The sequence below is a fragment of the Perca fluviatilis genome, chromosome 12 (genome assembly GCF_010015445.1).
Source record: "Perca fluviatilis chromosome 12, GENO_Pfluv_1.0, whole genome shotgun sequence".
Classification (NCBI taxonomy): Eukaryota; Metazoa; Chordata; class Actinopteri; order Perciformes; family Percidae; genus Perca; species Perca fluviatilis.
This window is the reverse complement of record NC_053123.1, coordinates 31675721-31694740: the sequence shown is the minus strand read 5'-3', so window position 1 is coordinate 31694740 and position 19020 is coordinate 31675721. Positions and strand designations below refer to the sequence as shown.

Genomic DNA, 19020 nt, shown 5'->3' with positions numbered 1-19020 from the left:
AGTGTGTGTGTGTGCGTAGTGTGTGTATGCGTGCGTGTCTGTGTGCGGGCAGTGTCTTGTGTGTGTGTGTGTGTGTGTGTGTGTGTGTGTGTGTGTGTGTGTGTGTGTGTGTGTGTGTGTGCGTGCGAGTGTGTGTGCCGGTTAACGTTCCGTGGTGCTGAAACGTACGGTGGCCCTGAAGCACAAAACACAATACGATTTTAGAAAGAAAAAAAAAACAGCAAAAAGAAGAAAAAACATTTCACAAAATACGACTTTTCAGAAATCATACCTTGTCTTTTTTTTTATTTAATTTTTTTACTTTTGCTGTTTAGTGTTTTCTGAAATGTTGCTTTGTTTTTTTCCTTCAGGGCCACCGTAGCAATGTGTTCCAAATCCGTACGGCAGCGAGTCCCGTGGGCCACGGTCGTTGACAGAGCGGTTTCTCCTGGGCGTGGGGGCGGGCCATTCAACAGATTTGAGCGCCCACCAGGCAGAAGCATCACCCGGCGCCTGGGAGACGAGCTGTTAGCTCAGCTCTGTGGAGGGGCGATGTGTGAGCTGCATGTTGTTCACACCGAACATGGCTGCTCAACACTCAAGACTTCAGGCATTAATTAAGCATTTTGGAAAATGATTCATGTAAAAATCATGTTGTGGAGCTGTAGGAGGCCCCCGATATACGTTGTTTTGCGCGAGTCGCACATTCCCTAAATCTCTACAAGGCACGTGGACTGCACCCCCACCTCCCCCCCCAACACCACTCATACACTCTGTACTTTCAGTTCCCCCTGTTTACTGCACGACATCGCCCCACCTCACCTGTTAAAATATTTTAAATACTTTTCATTTATCCTATTTTATTTCGTCATGAAAATACTCAAGTGCCTTGATTGTGATTGTGATTGTTTATTTTTATGTCCTGTTAAATTGTTGATTGTTTATTCTATGTCTTTTCTATTTATTTTTCTATTTTTTTATTGCATTTTGCACCGTGGGTCCGAGAGGACTGAAATTTCATTTCTGCCATATGTCATGCATGTACAGTATGTAGCACATCTGACAATAAAGCTGACTTGACTTGGTGAAGTTTGACTTTACAACTTGGATATCATTGTTTATGATGTAGCTTGTTTGCAAATCTACTGAGATAAGTTTTAATTATTTTCATACATTTGAAAATACTTCATATTTATTTGACAGGGGCCAAGTCTTCTTCTTTCTGCCTTCCTACTAGTCTGGATCAACGGAAGCACAGGTGTCAGTTTAGGTGGACGGCCACGTCTTCGCCACTCTTTCCATTTTTCGGGTGATGGACTGAACAGCGCTTCCGTGAGATGTTCAAAAGCTTGGGGATATTGTTTTTTTATAACCTAACCCTGCTTTAAACTTCTCCACAACTTTATCCCCGACCTGTCTGGTGTGGTCCCAGAGGCTTCATGATGCCGTTTGTTCACTAATGTTCCCTCTAACAAACCTCTGAGGCCTTCACAGTAGAGTGCGGATCGGGACGCATTTTTCTGCCCGATCCCGGCCCGAGCCCGACAGGCATTAAAGGAACACGCCGACTTATTGGGAATTTAACTTATTCACTGTAACCCCCAGAGTTAGACAAGTCGATACATACCCTTCCTTCATGGTGCAGTAAGGATCTTATAGCTTTGCGGACCAGTTTATCCTGCAGGTAACTGGTTTCAACTAGCTACTACTCCCAATTGCTGACAAAAGTGACAAAATACCCCAACATGTTCCTATTTACATGTTGTGATTTGTAGAGTCACAAACAAAAAACAACGTAACATGAGACACAGCCATCTTCTATCCGTAAACAAACCGGGAACTATATTCTCAGACAGGCTTGCTGCGCGAGCATATCACTCCGCCCAAATAACTATATTCTTCCGCCAGAATATAGTCCCTCCCTGGTTTACGGTTAGAAGACGGCTGTGTCTCATGTTACGTTTTTTTTTTTACGCTGCCATGACTCTACAAATCACAACATGTAAAAAAGAAAAGAACATGTTATTGTTGTCACTTCTGAACTCGAGCATATGATGAATTAGAACTCAGTTACCCTGCAGGATCTGTGCTAGGCTAAGCTAATGCTGGAGCCATCAGACAGCGTTACAGCACGCATGGAGATGAGAAGGGTATGTATGGACTTGTCTTACTCTGGGGGTTACGGTGAATAAGCTAAATTCCCAATAAGTTGGCGTGTTCCTTTAAGATATTTGTGTCCGAGCCCGACACTGTTAATATCTCGTTTTTGTTCTCATACTAATGACACGTGTACGTTTGAAGGAAGGCATTCGGGAATGTCAACAGATGAGCGCATCAGCGCACACGGGGCAACAAGCGCACGTTAACACAGCACCTAAATAATAAGCTTTTTTTAAACTGAAAATGTCCAATGCCTTATCACACTGATATGACTGAGCCCGACCAAAACATCATTTCTAAATATCTGTCTCGTCGGGTCTCGTCGGGCTCGGGTCAGGTATCCATCCTCTACTTCACAGAACAGCTGTAGTCCTACTGAGATTAGATTACACACCGCTGGACTCTATTTACTAATTAAGTGACTTCTGAAGGCAATTGGTTGCACTGGATGTTATTTAGGGGTATCGGAGTAAAGGGGGCCGAATGCTTTTGCACGCCGCACTTTTCAGTTTTTTATTTGTAAAAAAAAAAAAACAAGAATTTGAAAACCACGTTTCATATTCCTTCCACTTCACAATTTACGCGCCGCTTCGTGTCGGTCGGTCACATAAAAACCCAATGAAATGCCTTTACATTTTGTGGTTGTAACGTGACAGAATGTGGAAAAGTTCAATGGGGTAGGAATACTTTTGCGAGCCTCTGTACATTTCCAGGATCTCCTTCTCCTCTCTGTGTGTGTCGTTGTTCTCAAACTCTGTTCTCTTCAGGAAACAACAATAAACTTTGAGCTTACAAGCTACACGCTGAAAATGTCAAGTTTTGAAGAAAGTTTAGATCGTGCAACAAGGCAGGCCTGCTTGGTTCTTTTGGGGAATGATTGTAAAGATTTACAAAGAATATGTTTAGGGCGTTTCCTCTCTAACTGGGACGTTTTGGGAACGATTGGTGGGATTGCTGTGAACCAAGTACACACGGAGATACACTGGTAAGACCTAATGAGGTTTAACAATGTATCAGCTAATTTAAATAGTTCACGTTACTGGATTGTGTCAACAGTTCACTTCATGTAATATTGGATGTGGAGTTTTCTTCTGCGAGGTTCAAATGTTCCACCGAAACAAGTTCCTTCCTGAGACTATTTAGACGTCGCTGCGTCCAGAGCTTAGCGCCGCCAAAGACGATTGTGATTAGGGCTGCACAATAATCGCATTTGTATCGAAAGTGCAATATCCAAATCACAGGGTGGGGGCGCAATATTTGTTAAAGGCAAAATACTGTATGTGTCAAACCATTCTGAATGAAGTATTGTGGTGCTACAGAGACATCTCAGCCTACAAATCCTATCCTACAGACTACAGGAAATAAAAGTCTTGCAAAAATCACACTATAATAAATTACAATAATGATACAAAAATGATCATTCCCTCCAATATTTTGAATCATATCGCAATAGCAATAGTAGTCAAAATAATCGCAATTAAATACTTTCCTCATATTGTGCAGCCCTAATTGTGATTGGTTTAAAGAAATTCAAACAACCCAGAGCGTTTTTGTTTTTCCCCTCCTATCCCAGAATGCATCTGTGGTGTGGCCAGACCTTACTCCACAGCGCTGTGGAGATAGAGCCGGCGATGCGAGACTAACCTTTCAACGAATATCCCGGCTTGCACCGCATGGACGATGCTCCTGAATCGCGGCTTCTCCTCAGGACGCCGCTTGGCCACGCCCATCTTCCTGGTGAAGGTGCACGCCAGCCAGTCGCGTACTTCGCTGGGCACGGACTCCGCCTGCAAGTCGCTGAGCTCGTCCTCGGTGTCCAACAGACGCCTACAGGACAGAAAGAGACGCCCGACAGTCAAGGCGGGGTGACAACCAGGGACGGGGCATTTATTTTTGCTGCACACCCATTCGTCCATCTGTCAGTCAGTCCTACTTGGTCTCGTCGGTGTAAACGCTGTCCAACATGGCAGCAGCGAGCTCCAGGTTCCTGCGGAGTTCCTGCAGGTCCACCACACCCCGGTCCATCTGCTCCAGGACCCCCTTCAGCCTGATGACACAAACGCACACAAGGAGGACAGGTCAACTGACACAGTAGAAGCAAACAACACAAATAAATACAGATTATAGTAGTGTCTCTGTGTGTGCTTATGTGTTGTTGATGCGTCCTAATGTGTGTCTATGCACTCTCACCTGTGTCCACTGTGTATGATACTTGTGTTGTGTATTTCTCATGCCATCAACCTGCCAGTTGTCCTGATCTGGAATAGTGGTTGTGTCATTTTACTTATCTATGCATATGTCTTTCTTGTTTTTATGTGTATTTGTTGTATTGTTGTAGCGTATCTATTGTTTTAAACCAGGGGTGTCAACCTCATTGTCACTGAGGGCCCCCCTGGAAAAAGAGAATCACACCAAGGGCCAGACATGTAGACTTTATTGACTTGCTATTGTTCCATTGAAAAAGTCAAATATCTTTGACTGTATTACTGCACGTCGCTTTTTTGACATCGCTGTAGCGCTGTAGTCATTTTTCTATGGTTTTTTTCCGACTTCGTTATGGCTTGCTCAGTTTTTGTCACCTTTTTATTTAAATTGTCGCCTTTTTTGACATTTTTGTCGCATTTTCCGACATTTTTTTATGCTTTTTGTTGCATTTTTGTCGACATAAAGCCCCTACATAAGTCAGCAAAAATATTCCTTAGCCGTGTGTCACGTTTCCTTCGTGTCCCGCGTGCCACGTTTCCTAAACTCAACCGTCGCTTTCTTCTTTTACTAAGGCCAATCGGTTCTTCTTTTCCTAAACCCAACCCTCTACTTGTTACTTTTGTATGCATCCTGTCCCAGAAATGCTTGTTACTAATCTAGCTCTGGGGAGTTTACTCCTTATGTTTCTTCTTCGCAGAGCTATGCTCTGTGATCCTCTGCAATTCCCGGCCGCATCCTGCTGCATCCTGCTGCGTCCTGCCGCATCCACCCATGCTCTGCAGCGCCACGCTACATCCCGCAACGCCCTGCTGTGATGTTCCTATGCACAGAGTAGTCAGGATCCGGTATAGGAGACTGCACTACTCAGTATGACACGATGTGCCCTGCTATGACATGAACTTCCACGACTACCTTTGAAGTCACTGTTCCATTATCTTTATTATTATTATGACTATTATCACCACTGTTCATCACACCCCCAACCGGCCCCGTCAGACACCGCCTACCAAGAGTCTGGGTCTGCCGAGGTTTCTTCCTAAAAGGGAGTTTTTCCTGTCCACTGTCGCAATAGCCACTGCTAATGCTTGCTCTTGGGGGAATTACTGTAATTGTTGGGGTTTTGGAATTTATAGAGTGTGGTCTAGACCTACTCTATCTGTAAAGTGTCTCGAGATAACTCTTGTTATGATTTGATACTATAAATAAAATTGAATTGAATTGAAATTGAACCCTGTTCTTCTTTTCCTAAACCCAACCCCTCCGCTGTATACGCCTCTCAAAATGCGTACAGATAACACGCCACTTGGCTTTAGAAAGTGCCATGTATGTTTACGCAATAACACGCCAAGTGGCGTGTATGTTTACGTCCGCTGTATACAGCGTAGACATACACGCGGATAGCTCAAAATGCGTACAGAGAACACGCCACTTGGCTTGAGAAAGTGGGCGTGTATGTTTACGCGAAGTCATGACGTCATGTTGACAGGACGGTCAGCGGGAGTATCAAACTTTAAATAAAAAAGGTCACCGCCACACCTGCCCTGGCCTCTCTCCTGGAAAGATTAAATAAATGCCCTGGTGTCACAATATAAAACGTGTACAACATTGTAAGGGTTAAGGTTAATGTTAGGGTTAGTTACTAGCGATATGCACGAATGGTTCATGAGAACATCTTGAATGAAAGCCTGCCCAGGGACCGCTGATGAAATGTAGCTATTGAGAAATCTGTGGCAGTCAGTGACTGTCCTTTGTCCCTGTTAATTAAACAAATAAATGAAATAAATATTGGAACAGAGGCCAGCCCAGATACGACTCTGGACTCCTGTCTCACACCGGACTGCAGACCGTTCCTCTTTTTGTGGAGCAGCTTCTCTCCAGCAACACATGATGACTTAACGTTAGATGATTTTCTTTTCTTTTTTTCGGCTCTGTGGCTCTCCATTTCCTCAAAGGTCAGCACTGACACGACGGCTTGTTATTGGTCAGCTAAGAGTGCATTGTCTGCAGATAAAATAGCAGTCATCAGTCACTTTTTATTAAATGAGATTAGTTGTTTAATTCATGCTGTTTTCAGTCTCAACAAGCTCCTAATTTCCCGAAAGTGGATCAGCGGGAAATATTTCTGTTATCTTCATCTTAACTTCACAGCCGTCATGTCATGCTGAGCTGTCTGAGCTCACTCTTGCCAGATTTCAGTCAGACAATCACAGCCCTGAACTCGCCCACCCAAAACTATTTTTTACCTGCCCACTTAAATGGAAAGTAACACTAGTGTCTGAGCTGCTGTTTTGGGCTGAGAGTGCTGAGAGCTCAGCGAACAAAAGAAATTATGCAGACACTATTTCTGGAAACTCAAAGGCTTTCTTTATGTTTGAGCTCCTTTAGCTGAAATTTGACAGGACACACAAATCCACAAATCATGCGAACTGCGAGTGCAGCAGCGAGCTATGGCATCTGGAACTGAGGGGCGTGGCTAGAAGGGGATACAGCTGTGGCGTTTGGCCGCGAAAAAGTGGCGACAACAGTTAATTAGGCACCAAAACTACTAGTCAAAGGTGCCCTGCCACACGTATTTCATGACTTTGTGGTGATGTCTGAAGTTCTACCATGGACTCTGTAACATTTTTTGTGGAAAAAATGCCTTGGTTACCTTGTTTCAAGCCATTCTAGCATGGTATAGAAAGCCTGCAGGAAGACTCAGCTCGATTTCTGCCAGTTCTCATTAATATTCAACAAGCTAAGCTGTTTGAATCTGATTGGCTAACAGCTAGCCAATGAGAGCCTGGCTGTCAGCATCCTTTACCCAGCCCAACTGGGCAAGCTCATGAATAGTAATGAGCTCAGGCAACATGATGTCAGACTGACCAGCTTTTGTAATTGGTCTGATTTCTCCGCTTATTTCTTTTCAGTGGCTAGAGCTGACAGAGGAGGTAGCAGTTCATTTTCACATTCACCACATATGGACCTCACAGATTTTAAAAAATACAAGGAAAAACTGTTTTGTATGGCTTTAAGTTTAGGAAAAAGATCGTGATTTGGATTAAAACACTTCCGAGGAACTAATAAGCGTTTCCTGGCTGAAAGTATTCAAATTATATTATTATTAGAGCTGTTCCGATACCAAACCAGTATCGGAAAAAGCCTCCAATCCTGCCTAAAATGCTAGTATCGGTATTGGCAAGTACTGGAGTTTATGCACCGATCCGATACAACGTAATTTAGCCCTAATTTAGGAGATTAGAAAATCTACGACTCGCTGTCAAACTGGATATTAAAATAAAGTTCTGTATCATTTATTGTTAGTTTGTTCATGTTTTACAAAGAGTTTAACCTGAGCCAGACTGAACAAAGATAGAAATATCACATCCACACAGGGAGGGTAGTATACAGCTGTTAAAACATAATAAAATACATGACACACGGTACTCGGTATTGGCCGATACGCAAGTTCAGGTATTGGAATCGGTATTGGGAAGCAAAAAATGGTATTGGACCATATTATATTTGATTTTGAGTAACTGGCTGTGGCTGTATGTGTCTGTGTCTGTGTCCCTTCTGGTCACAACGTTAGCTGTGCTGTTTTGTCCATTTTCATTGGCTTATCCGAAGCCGGGTCACGGGGCAAAAGGTTAGAAGTGATCCAGACGTCCCTCTCCCCAGCGATGTTTTCCAGCTCTTCCTGGGGAACCCTGAGGTGTTCCCAGGCCGGACGAGATATATAATATATATAGGGTCCTATCTTGCACCCGGCGCAGCGTGGCGCAAAGCCCGACGCAAGTGTCTTTGCTAGTTTAAGACCGACGCAGTTGTCAATTTCCCGTCCAGCGCCCACGTCGTTTAAATAACAAATGCACCTGCACCTGTCTGTGCCCACATGGGCGTGCTGGTCTTACAGGGAGGTGTGTTCAGGTGCATTCTGGGCGTATTGCTATCTTGAGGCAGCGGGAAGTGATCGTGCCATTGACCAACAAAAAAATTATCTAAAGTCAGTAACGCAGCATTTCATTGTTATTTTAACAGAGCATTAGTAAAATGCTCCTAGGCTCGTGCACAGCGAACGCACACTATGCTTGTTACACACACAGGGACGCACAGCAGCGCACACACAGAAGATTACAAATAAAAATATTATGGTGCAAATCCTCCATCATAATAGCAATACGCCAAGGTCCAAACGCGCCTGGCTTTTAAAGGGAATGGGAGATGATCTCTGATTGGTTGATTGCATGTTACGCCCAAAACACACCTATGAATTAATGAAGACACCAAGTACAACCCTTTAGAACCAGGCGCCCGGCGCACGGACCCTTTTTCCCACCGTCAAACTAGCAAAAGTGGATTTGGACACGCCCTAAACGCACCTGCGCCAGGCGCTTAGATCGTTAAAATAGGACCCTATATATCTCCTGCTTTTTCTGGGTCGACCCCGCGTCCTCTTACCATTTGGACGTGCCCAGAAAACCTCTAACGGGACGCGTCCAGGGGGATCCTGATCAGATGTTGAACCAAAATCAACAACGTGAAGAAGCAGCTGCTCCACTTCGAGCTCTCCCGGGTTGCCTGAGCTCCTCACCACCATCTGAGCCCAGACACCCCACGGAGAAAACTTATTTTGTCCGCTTGTATCTGCAATCTCGTTCACAGCTATGAACCAATCAGAATGCTTGATTTGAGCTACCCGTTTTATAATTTGCAGAATGTTGCGATATGTTTAAAAAAATGCAATTATATCGTATCGTGACAGAAGTATCGCGAGGCCTCTGGTGATTCCAACGCCTCCTGACTAAGTTCTCCGCAACACATTCTCACTCCCAGCGCGTCAAAACGCGACGATTGGTCAGGCGCCTTTGGCGTTCGTTATCGACGCAAAATGTCTCCTTTAGCGTCACATTTAGTGACGTGGTCGGGACTCTTGGCGTCACTGTTTGATGCTCTCGGGATTCGCGTCTAGCCCTTGTTTGGGGTCATATTTATAGGCGCTTGGTCGGGACGTACGCTTGACTGACATGCGGCACAAGAACGGGACAGTTAAGGTTAAGGGAAACATGGTGGGTGGGGTTACAAAAGGCTGGATGGGAGAGGACGCTGGCACTGTCTGATGCCGCTTCTCCTTTGAGCCGATCTTGTATTTTTTTATTTGTGTTGTCTCTTTCTTTAATCTAGAAACCTACTTTCTACAAAGTTATATTATCTGATATCTACTTTGTAGCTTTTTTTGCATTTTCTTAACGGATTGTACGGCTTAAATCTTTATTTGTTTTATTGTTCATCTTTATTTCTTTGCTTTGCTTCCGTTTTTACCCTGATTGTAATCTCCTGTAGCACTTTGGGATTGATTTGTCAATGAAAAGTGCTCTACAAATAACATTTATTATTATTATGTGTCGAAAAACAGCTCGTTTCCCAATTTTCGTTTTATAATTTCAAGATGGAAATCAGTTGCCCGTACACGGACCCCGCTCTAATGGGTGAAAGTCCTGTTATTTGCCTCATTTAAAAAAGATTTCGGTCTTCCATACCACTCTCTACCGTTGTCACTTTTAACACTACATCATCTTACAGCGGCGCAGCCGGTATCTGGCGCTGAGAGACACTGAACTAAGCGCCAGTATTTGACGAGTTAGGAGTGAGAATGGGTTGTTCTCTGCTGAAATCCCCCGCTCGGTCCTCCGTTGTTATGTGCAGATTTCATCAGCTCAAAAAGGAGCATTAGCAGTCTGCGGAAATCCTCCCTGCAGACTCCGTGCACCTGCTAACTGACAGGAGGGAGCACGATCTTCACGCTTTGGCTCCCACACAGCTGCTGTCCTGTTCACAGCACACAACCAGAACGTGAAAATCTGTTTTCCTCCAGATGGAACGCCGGACGCCCAGCCGCCTGTCAATCAGCCGGCTCCCGTGGTAAACGTGGCGCCTCACAGAGCCGCCTGTCGTATCCATCGCTTCATACTGGCAGCGTCGTTTGTCAGCCAGAAAAAAAACAAAAAAAACGATAATTTCAGTTGGAAACAGGGGCGTAGCACAAAATTCTGGGCTCTGTAGAAAGGCATTTTCTATGGGCCCCTCCCTGCATCCACAGCTATTCATTCAGTTTAATATTTCTATTACGTTTTTATTTTAGTTTAGCTCTGACTTCTCAATTTCATTTTAGTTGAGTTTTAGTTATTTTTCAGTGTGCACTACATCATCTTATATATATATATATATATATATGTGTGTGTTATCCCAACATAGGTGTAGAGACTGACGCGTGTTCCCCTGCTCAGGATAGAGAGAGGGTTAGGGTTTAAATGTTTACAACGGAGGAGACTGACGACAGGGGACACATAAGGTCTCCGCCGCGGCCGAAGGCATCGTGCTGTCGTCATGGCGACCAAAACACCTTCCTGTAAGCGGGATGAGAGCTGTTTCAGTTGCCATGGTTACGGCTGGAGTCAGACGGGGAGACGGAGCGAGGGAGAAATAAAAGTTCACCAATGCAGGCATTCAGGCATTTATTTATTTATTTTTTTTTAAATCAGCAAAACCCCTTGGCTTCACTTGTTTTTATTATCCTGAGTAGCAGCTGTAGTAATATTGGTGTAAATATGTCAGATTCTGTTCTGTAAAAACTCTGAAACAAAGCTCCTGGTATCATATCATTCATAATTTAAAACATGCATGGAGTCAGAAGAGATGCAGAGTTTGAAAAGATTGTGCGACAGGCTGACCAATTTATCTTAGCACAAACTTATGCACAACAATTCGTATGGTCCCTTTAAGTAGTACTCCCAGGGCACGGACACTCGTTTCCTGAGTGAAAGTCTTGTGTGTTTTCTCCTTAAAGGTTCTGTGGCATGAACATTTCACTTGCGGGCAAAAATCCTTGATTAAGCGGCACGTTTTCTTAAAAAATGCGATGGAATATGCGGGAAATGTATGCAATTTTATGCGATGAAATTGCAGGAACTTGCAAAAACTGCAGTTTGATGAAAAAGAGAAGAAAAAGTGATTCCCCCAATACCCTGCTTTTTTTTAAACTTAATTTCCACAAATAGTTTACAGATATTCAGTCATTGCAATAAGTAAACAGAGGGAAATAAAAGATACAAAAGAGACAGACTTTCAAAAATCGTTAATAATATAAACAGCAGGAGCACTTAAACAAAGAAATGTGAGTAGACATCAGATATTAAGATAGCTTTCTTATCGGATACCAACTTAAGAGACTCAAAGTACATGTCAAATTAAACCTCCAACACCCTGCTTTTCCATGATGTTCACGTCGCGTAATTACGTCACTTCATAACGTTCCCATGGCAACAGGGGAAAATGGCTGCTCTTGTGTGAAGTAAACCCAAGATTTACCCAAGACGAAAATGCGGGGATTATGAAATCATGCAAGCACCGCATGTTTTCTGCGGAAATCGGCAATTTATGCAGCGAAAGTGCGGCATATTTGAAAGAATGCGGCCCCCGCATGAATGTGCGGACTTTGGCTGATTATGCGTTGAATAATGCAATCGCATAATCGCGTTTTTCTGGAGGGACTTATTAATATGAGTTCCCCCAGCCTGCCTATGGTCCCCCAGTGGCTAGAAATGGTGATAGGTGTAAACCGAGCCCTGGGTATCCTGCTCTGCCTTTGAGAAAATGAAAGCTCAGATGGACCAATCAGGAATCTTCTCCTTTATGATGTCATAAGGGGAAAGGTTACCTCCCCTTTCTCTGCTTTGCCCACCCAGAGAATTTGGCCCACCCATGAGAAAATGAGCTACGACCGCAAGCTGGTCAAGGCCACACCCCCACCCTCCACCTTACAAAATAGCTTTAGACAGCCTCTTCAGTGTGTGTGTGTGTGTGTGTGTGTGTGTGTGTGTGTGTGTGTGTGGTGTGTGTGTGGGTGTGTGTCTTACTCCTGTGTGTGTGTGTGTGTGTGTGTGTGTGTGTGTGTGTGTTACCTCTGCGATGTACTTTTGTATTTCTGCCTGTAAGCAAAGACAGAAACAGAACAGTCACTCAAATGAACCAGAACCAAACAGTCCTCATCATAAATGGACTGTGTTTAAGTGTGTGTGTGTGTGTGTGTGTGTGTGTGTGTGTGTGTGTGTGTGTGTGTGTGTGTGTGTGTGTGTGTGTGTGTGTGTGTGTGTGTCCAGGCGGCCACAGTCGGGTGGTGATGCCCACCAGCCCAAAATAACCTTTTTCCTCCCTAAAACACAATCGATATACGGAACGATGGCCATCTGAGCGTCTCCAATAGCATGAAACGACTCTTTCTATCACCTTCTCTCATCGTCCATTCCATCCAATTAAAATGCTGGAAGAGTCGTGTCATTAAGTCAGCCGGAGAAGACTTTAATGTTCCCCCTCGCGGCGCAAAAGTGTCCGCTTCTATTAACCCTAATGTTCCGTTTGAGGAGTCGTAACAATGCTCAAAGGACATTTCTGTTTCATTTCCTCTCGTCACCTTCGTTAACGTGCAGCCCAGTTTGTGACAGAGTGACGCACTTTAATACTTTGAAGAATACTGAAGGAAAAGGTTGGTTGCAGTTGTTATTTTTGCACGTACAGCAATGCATTCTCATTAACGGGTTTGTATTATATCGTACGAAAACGTGTGCACAACAATTCTTATGATATCTTAAGAAATTAGGGCAACTGCCAGCTGGTCACATGACAGTTAAGTTTAGCGGTGTGTACTGTTAAATTTAGCCAAGAAAAAGTGATTGTGAGCCGGGCACAGAGCACCGTGAAGTGACGGTCGATTCAGCAGCCGTTGAGCTGAGTTGAGCCGACAAAAAGTAAGCGTTAAGTTTAGCGGTCTAAGCCCGAGCTTTAAGCCCCTGAGATGCTGTACCACGGGTTGAATAAGTAACTTTTTACTTTCTTTGATAAATTAAAGTCCAAGTCGTATCTGCAGTTAAAACCAGTAGTTCCATTTATTTCCATTACATCTTTCTAGTTTCTCCTAAACAAACAGTGACTGTAACGTGTATGTGTGTGTGCGTTTGTGGCTGTACTGGTCAAAATCTGTAGAACACCTGACACTATGCCTTGAGCAATTAATGGCTTTTACAGGGTCTGAACGGTTAAGTATAGCCAAGAAAAGGTGACTGTGAGCCGGGTACAGGGCACCGTGAGGTGACGGCCGTTTCGGCGGCCGTTAAGTTTAGCCGACAAAAAAGTGACTGTCATGCGGATTAGGGTTAGGGGTTTTGGTGACTAAACTTAACTGGGTTACACTTTACTTGAAGGTATCGACATAATCGTGACATGACACTGTCATAACTATGACATGACACTGTTATGAACGTGTCATAAATGTTTATGACTTCTGTCACTAAGGGTCATTCGGTTTTTGTCATGACAAGTTGACATTGTTTGGGTTGTCTTGATTATGACAACTTGACATTAATCAAAGTGACATTAGCAGAAGTCGTCTTGGTCATGACAAGTTGACGTTACATTTGTTTGGGATGTCTTTGTAATGACAACTTGACATTAACCAGGATGACATCACCAGAGGATGTCTTTGTCATGACAAGTTGACATTACATTTCTTTGGAGTGTCCTTATTAAGACAACTTGACAGTAAACAGGATGATGATATGTCAAGTTGTCATGACAAAGACATCCTCTGGTAATGTCATCCTGGTTAATGTCAAGTTGTCTTAATAAGGACACTTCTGGTAATATCACTTTGATTAATGTCAAGTTGTCATAATCAAGACAACCCAAACAATGTCAACTTGTCATGACAAAACCCGAATGACACTTAATGACAGAAGTCATAAACGTTTATGACTTGTTTATAACGTTTATGACTTGTTCATGACAGTGTCATGTCATAGTTATGACAGTGTCATGTCATAGTTACCTTCAAGTAAAGTGTTACCCTTAACGGTTGTCTGACAGTTAAGTTAAGGCACCAAAACGACTAGTTAAGATTTGAAAAATCATTCTTTGTTTGGGTTAAAACAGTACTGCCGGGACATGAAGACCCGTTTCCTGGCTGAAATGCTTCATGACAACAGTCTCCGTACAGCAGAGCCCAAAACAATGAGGAAGTAAAGCCAATGTCAACAAACCACCAGAGTTAACACATCCACCATGGCCACGGCTCGCTGGTGAATCCAATACATGAATTGAGTTAATGAAAAAGCCCCTCTGGTGTGTAAATATGTCAATAGCTAGGATCTGAGCGCTCCATTTGGGATGAAATGAGCCAATCACGGCCCTGGAGTCTGACCCTAAAGGCTAATTACAGCTGTGACACGGCTCAGCTCTGAAATGTGACAGCGTGAACCTGATATTTCACGGTCGAGGGGTAATTGTACACTGCCCTGCGTGGGCGGAACGGCACTGAATTACAAAGCAGGGTACGGGGGTGTGAGCAGCACCGATCTGCAATGTGTCTTTGTTAAAAAAAACACACAAAAACAAAAGCACGCCGCAGCTCCGACAGTGACAGGTGAGGACAGAGATATTTTCTGGGGAATGACTCATCAATCTGTCATGACTTGTCCAGGCCGATGCCTTCAGTGGGAGATGTTTTTTGCGTTCCTCTACTTTCCTCCTCAGCTGATATGTTTTGTACTTTCGCCTCGCACGTTCTCTTCCCTTGGTCCTTGAGCTTGATTAGTCCTGAGCAATGAAAAGTATTCTTAGATGCGTTACTTCTCTGCATGAGTGTTGCTGCACCAACGCAGGCAGGGTGCGAGTTGCATATTTTCACTGGTTAACTCCATCTACACCGCCTACATCGAGAGACCAGGCGCCCCGGCCTGAATAAACAGCAGAGCAGCCGTTAAAATGCAGCAGACCGATAATAAATCAACTGCGGCGCGCACACACACACACACACACACACACACACACACACACACACACACACACACACACAGACACACACACACACACACACACAGACACACACACACATACGGTGAAGGGTGAAGGGTGATTTTTGCAACGGTATCCAACACTGAGAGCCACTGACCAAGCGTCAGTATTTTGAGAACAGGTTGGATGTGACGGTTGTTTTTTTGTGGTATTTGTCCCGTCCCGCCCCCTCCTCCACTGTGATTGGACAGCTGGGTAAAAAGTGACAGTGACAAGCACGGGCAGTAGCACGTTAAGCCCCGACAAAACGTAGCAAAGCGCTTATTTAAACTGAAGCGGGGGTGCGTTGAACACCCTGCTGTGTGCGCAAACTTACTGCTTTATCATTACCACAAGTTTACATAAAGGTCGCTGCTGATTGGGTAACATCTCTGACACAGCCACCAAACGAGAGAAAACATCCCGCCCTTCACACCGTTCACACATCGTTCAACCCAGAAAAATGGTCCACCCGTTTGGAGATTGAACGTGCCCCAGTTTTTTACTAGGGTTGGGTATCGTTTGGATTTTTTCGATTCTGATGCCGAACCGGTACTTCTAAAAATGAATCTGACTCCTAAACCGATTCTTGAAAAATTGAAAAAGACATCAAAGAAAGGCTCTTTTATAGAGGCTTTTTTTTTTATTGACAATTATTTAAATGTAACAATATATTAACGTTTTAAAGTGCTTAAATATATAATAAGTAAACCTAAGTCACCTAACGCATAACTACAATAATTTAACAATAAATAACAGTTACACTATTAACAAAAAACAACAAAATATATGTTGAGTTGCTAAGCGATCACGTGCAGTGAATGGTTAAAATGCGTTTACGTCCGTTTTGGTGAGCCCGAAGGAAAAATATGGCATTTTAAAAGTAGCCTACAGTTCCGGTAGCTAGCTAACGGTAGACTACAGAGAAAGGGGGATATTTTTACATCTGTTTCGGAGCGACAGAGGGAAAATATTTCAGTTGACACATTAAGTGGAACCGAAATGAGGAACCAAAATTTGCATTCTCCGATTCCTACCGGTTGCGTAGGAACATAGTGGAACCGGGTTTCGGTACCCAACCTTAGTTTTTACCCAAAGTTGAACATTCTTCAACTCTCTGCTACCAGAAACAAACTCCAAACAGCACTCTGTGGACGATTTAGTTAGATAACCTGCAGATGTTTTTTCCCCCATCAACCGATCATTGGTCGAAGAGTCGGTAGAATTTCAGTCGCCCAAGATTTTCTTTGGTTGAATACAGCCCTACTGGGACACACTGGTTTAGATACAGGACCACAGTGAGTACGTTTACAAGCACACTAGTAGTCCACTATTATTCTGAATACGACAGTATTCAGAATTTCATGCAGGTCATGTAAACAGCTTTATATATACAGTTTGGCTATTCCGAATGGCTTTCTCCGTTTTAGCATTCAGCATTGTCTAATTAAGACATGATATGTCGGTATTATTCAGGTTTTAGAAGCATTCTTTGGACATGTATGAATAAAACCCTGACTGAGACGCAGATTCTGAATGTGCTGCATACGTGTCCAAAGAATGCAGCACATTCACAATCTGCGTCAAAGTCAGGGTTTGTACTGCAGTTTGTGAGTTTACGGCCTCTTGCCTGTTTACAGTTTACGGTCAGCTCTGCGTGTTGCTATGGTTGCTCTATACAAACCAAACAGCCAACAGGACTGCGGTAGAGATGCTCGGCCGAAAGAAAATAAGGAGAAACACTGCTACTTTTTAACATTAACAAAGACTTGGATATCAACTATGGAGGAAATATTTATTCATAATTCAAATTGAAAGTCCCAAGAGAAATTGAAAGTCCAAAGAGAAAAAAAGCGAGATCAAATTAAAATATTTTTTTTTTTTTTTTTTTCATTTGGCTTTGGCTTTTGAATTTAATATTTGGCTTTTGAATTTCAATTTAACATTGGCTTTTAATTTTCATTTAATATTTGGCTTTTGAATTTCAATTTAACATTGGCTTTTAATTTTAATTTAATATTTGGCTTTTGAATTTCAATTTAACATTGGCTTTTAATTTTCATTTAATATTTGGCTTTTGAATTTCAATTTAACATTGGATTTTCATTTGGATTTAATATTTGGCTTTGAATTTCCATTTAACATTGCCTTTTCGTTTGGACTTGACACATGTCAATGTAAATGAGGAGGCGTGGCCCAAAGGCTGGTGGGAGGGTCTGAAATGAAAGGGGTGCAGAGGCACCTTATGAGCAGGTAATGTTGGTAATGCCTGAAAAGGCAATGTTAAATGGAAAAAATGTTATTCTCTTTGGGCTTTCAATTTGAATTATGAATAAATATTTCCTCCATAATCAACAGCTATTTGGAGATGAGCTGACCTTTGTGTCAGCACATGTTGGAGTGCTGACACACTCCAACATGTCCGCAACCGCTGGAAAACTTTGCAATATTCACTTTCATTAGCTGTGTAAACAGCTTAGTTGGGAAATCGTCTTTTTTGGGACGTGCACGTAAACGTATTACTGTTTGTGGCTCTCTTTGTTATCCAGTCTCGTTCATTTTACTAATTTCAGGTGACTGGATGTTGAAAAAAAACTAGCTCTGGTTTTGATTCAGTTATCTTTTGTAGTCACTGAAGTGTTTCTCTTCTATTTTACGCTTCACATAACAGTCTGATGAACTCTCAGGCGCACATGTTCTCGCTTTCACTTTTATTTTCCCTCCTCTGTCGTTCCATCATTGCTTCGTCACGTTCTCACCAAAGCATACTGATTAAAAAACAAAAAAACACATAAAAAGATAAAATAAGAAAAAGGATATTCAGAAAAAAAGCAGATTACATGTAAAACACACACAAAAAAAGAAATATGTTTCTCTTTCTCTACAGCTTTAATTTGTTGCATTGAAATGCTCTGCTGTTACCACAGCAACTAGAGAGGAACAAAACAAATGTGTACTCTTATTTGTTTTCCCTCCAAACAGCACGGACGTCTTTAGTCTGTTCATCTGCATCCACGGCTCTTTATTGTTATCCATCACACTGTAGCAAAAAAAAAAAATGTAAAAAAAATTGTTTTAATATTCCGGCAGCTGGGGCGCCAAAATGTTTTTGGAAAATAACTTAAAAAAATAAATAACGTAATTTTCCATAATTAAAACACAGTTTTGTAGATTAGATTTTACATGGCGTTTTCTTTGTATTTTTTATGTTTAATGGAAGGAAGATTTACACAATTAGTAAAACCTAATTTTCATAGCTCCTCTAAAGGTGCTTTCATACCTGACTCATTTAAACCGGTTGAACGTCAGTAGAGTTGGTTTGGTCGTGCGGTGCGGTTCGTTTGGGTCAACTCCAAGTTTACAAACCCATCAACTGATACGGAAAAAGCCAAGGAACTATAGGAGTAAAAAGGCCCTAAAAAAAATAAAGACCAGTTCAGACCAGAGATTCGTGACGAGACAAAACCGTTTTAGAACGTCGTAGGGAAAAGTTACAGCGGTCTGAATCGGCCCGTCTCAGCTCGACTCAAACCAGCTGATGGTGTCGCTGCGACTCAGCTGGTCGAGTCTCCAGAGGCTGGTTTTACAACGTAAGAGACGTCTCCTGTTACAACAGCCAATAGAGAAGTCAGCTGGTCGAGTCTCCAGAGGCTGGTTTTACAACGTAAGAGACGTCTCCTGTTACAACAGCCAATAGAGAAGTCAGCTGGTGGAGTCTCCAGAGGCTGGTTTTAGACCGTAAGAGACATCTCCTGTTACAACAGCCAATAGAGAAGTCAGCTGGTGGAGACTCCATAGGCTGGTTTTACAACG

General features: G+C 42.9%; 1 protein-coding gene across 5 annotated transcripts in view; it reads right to left on the bottom strand.

Moving 5' to 3' along the window:
- Positions 1-19020, bottom strand: part of pde1a (phosphodiesterase 1A, calmodulin-dependent) — a 58537-nt gene that overhangs the window by 21315 nt on the left and 18202 nt on the right. For all 5 annotated transcript variants that reach the window (XM_039818996.1, XM_039818998.1, XM_039819001.1 and 2 more), the window contains 3 exons: positions 12285-12311; positions 4073-4186; positions 3784-3966 (listed from right to left, as the gene is read on the bottom strand). In XM_039818996.1, the coding sequence (XP_039674930.1) occupies positions 3784-3966; positions 4073-4186; positions 12285-12311 (324 nt within the window). The remainder of the gene's footprint in view (positions 1-3783; positions 3967-4072; positions 4187-12284; positions 12312-19020) is intronic.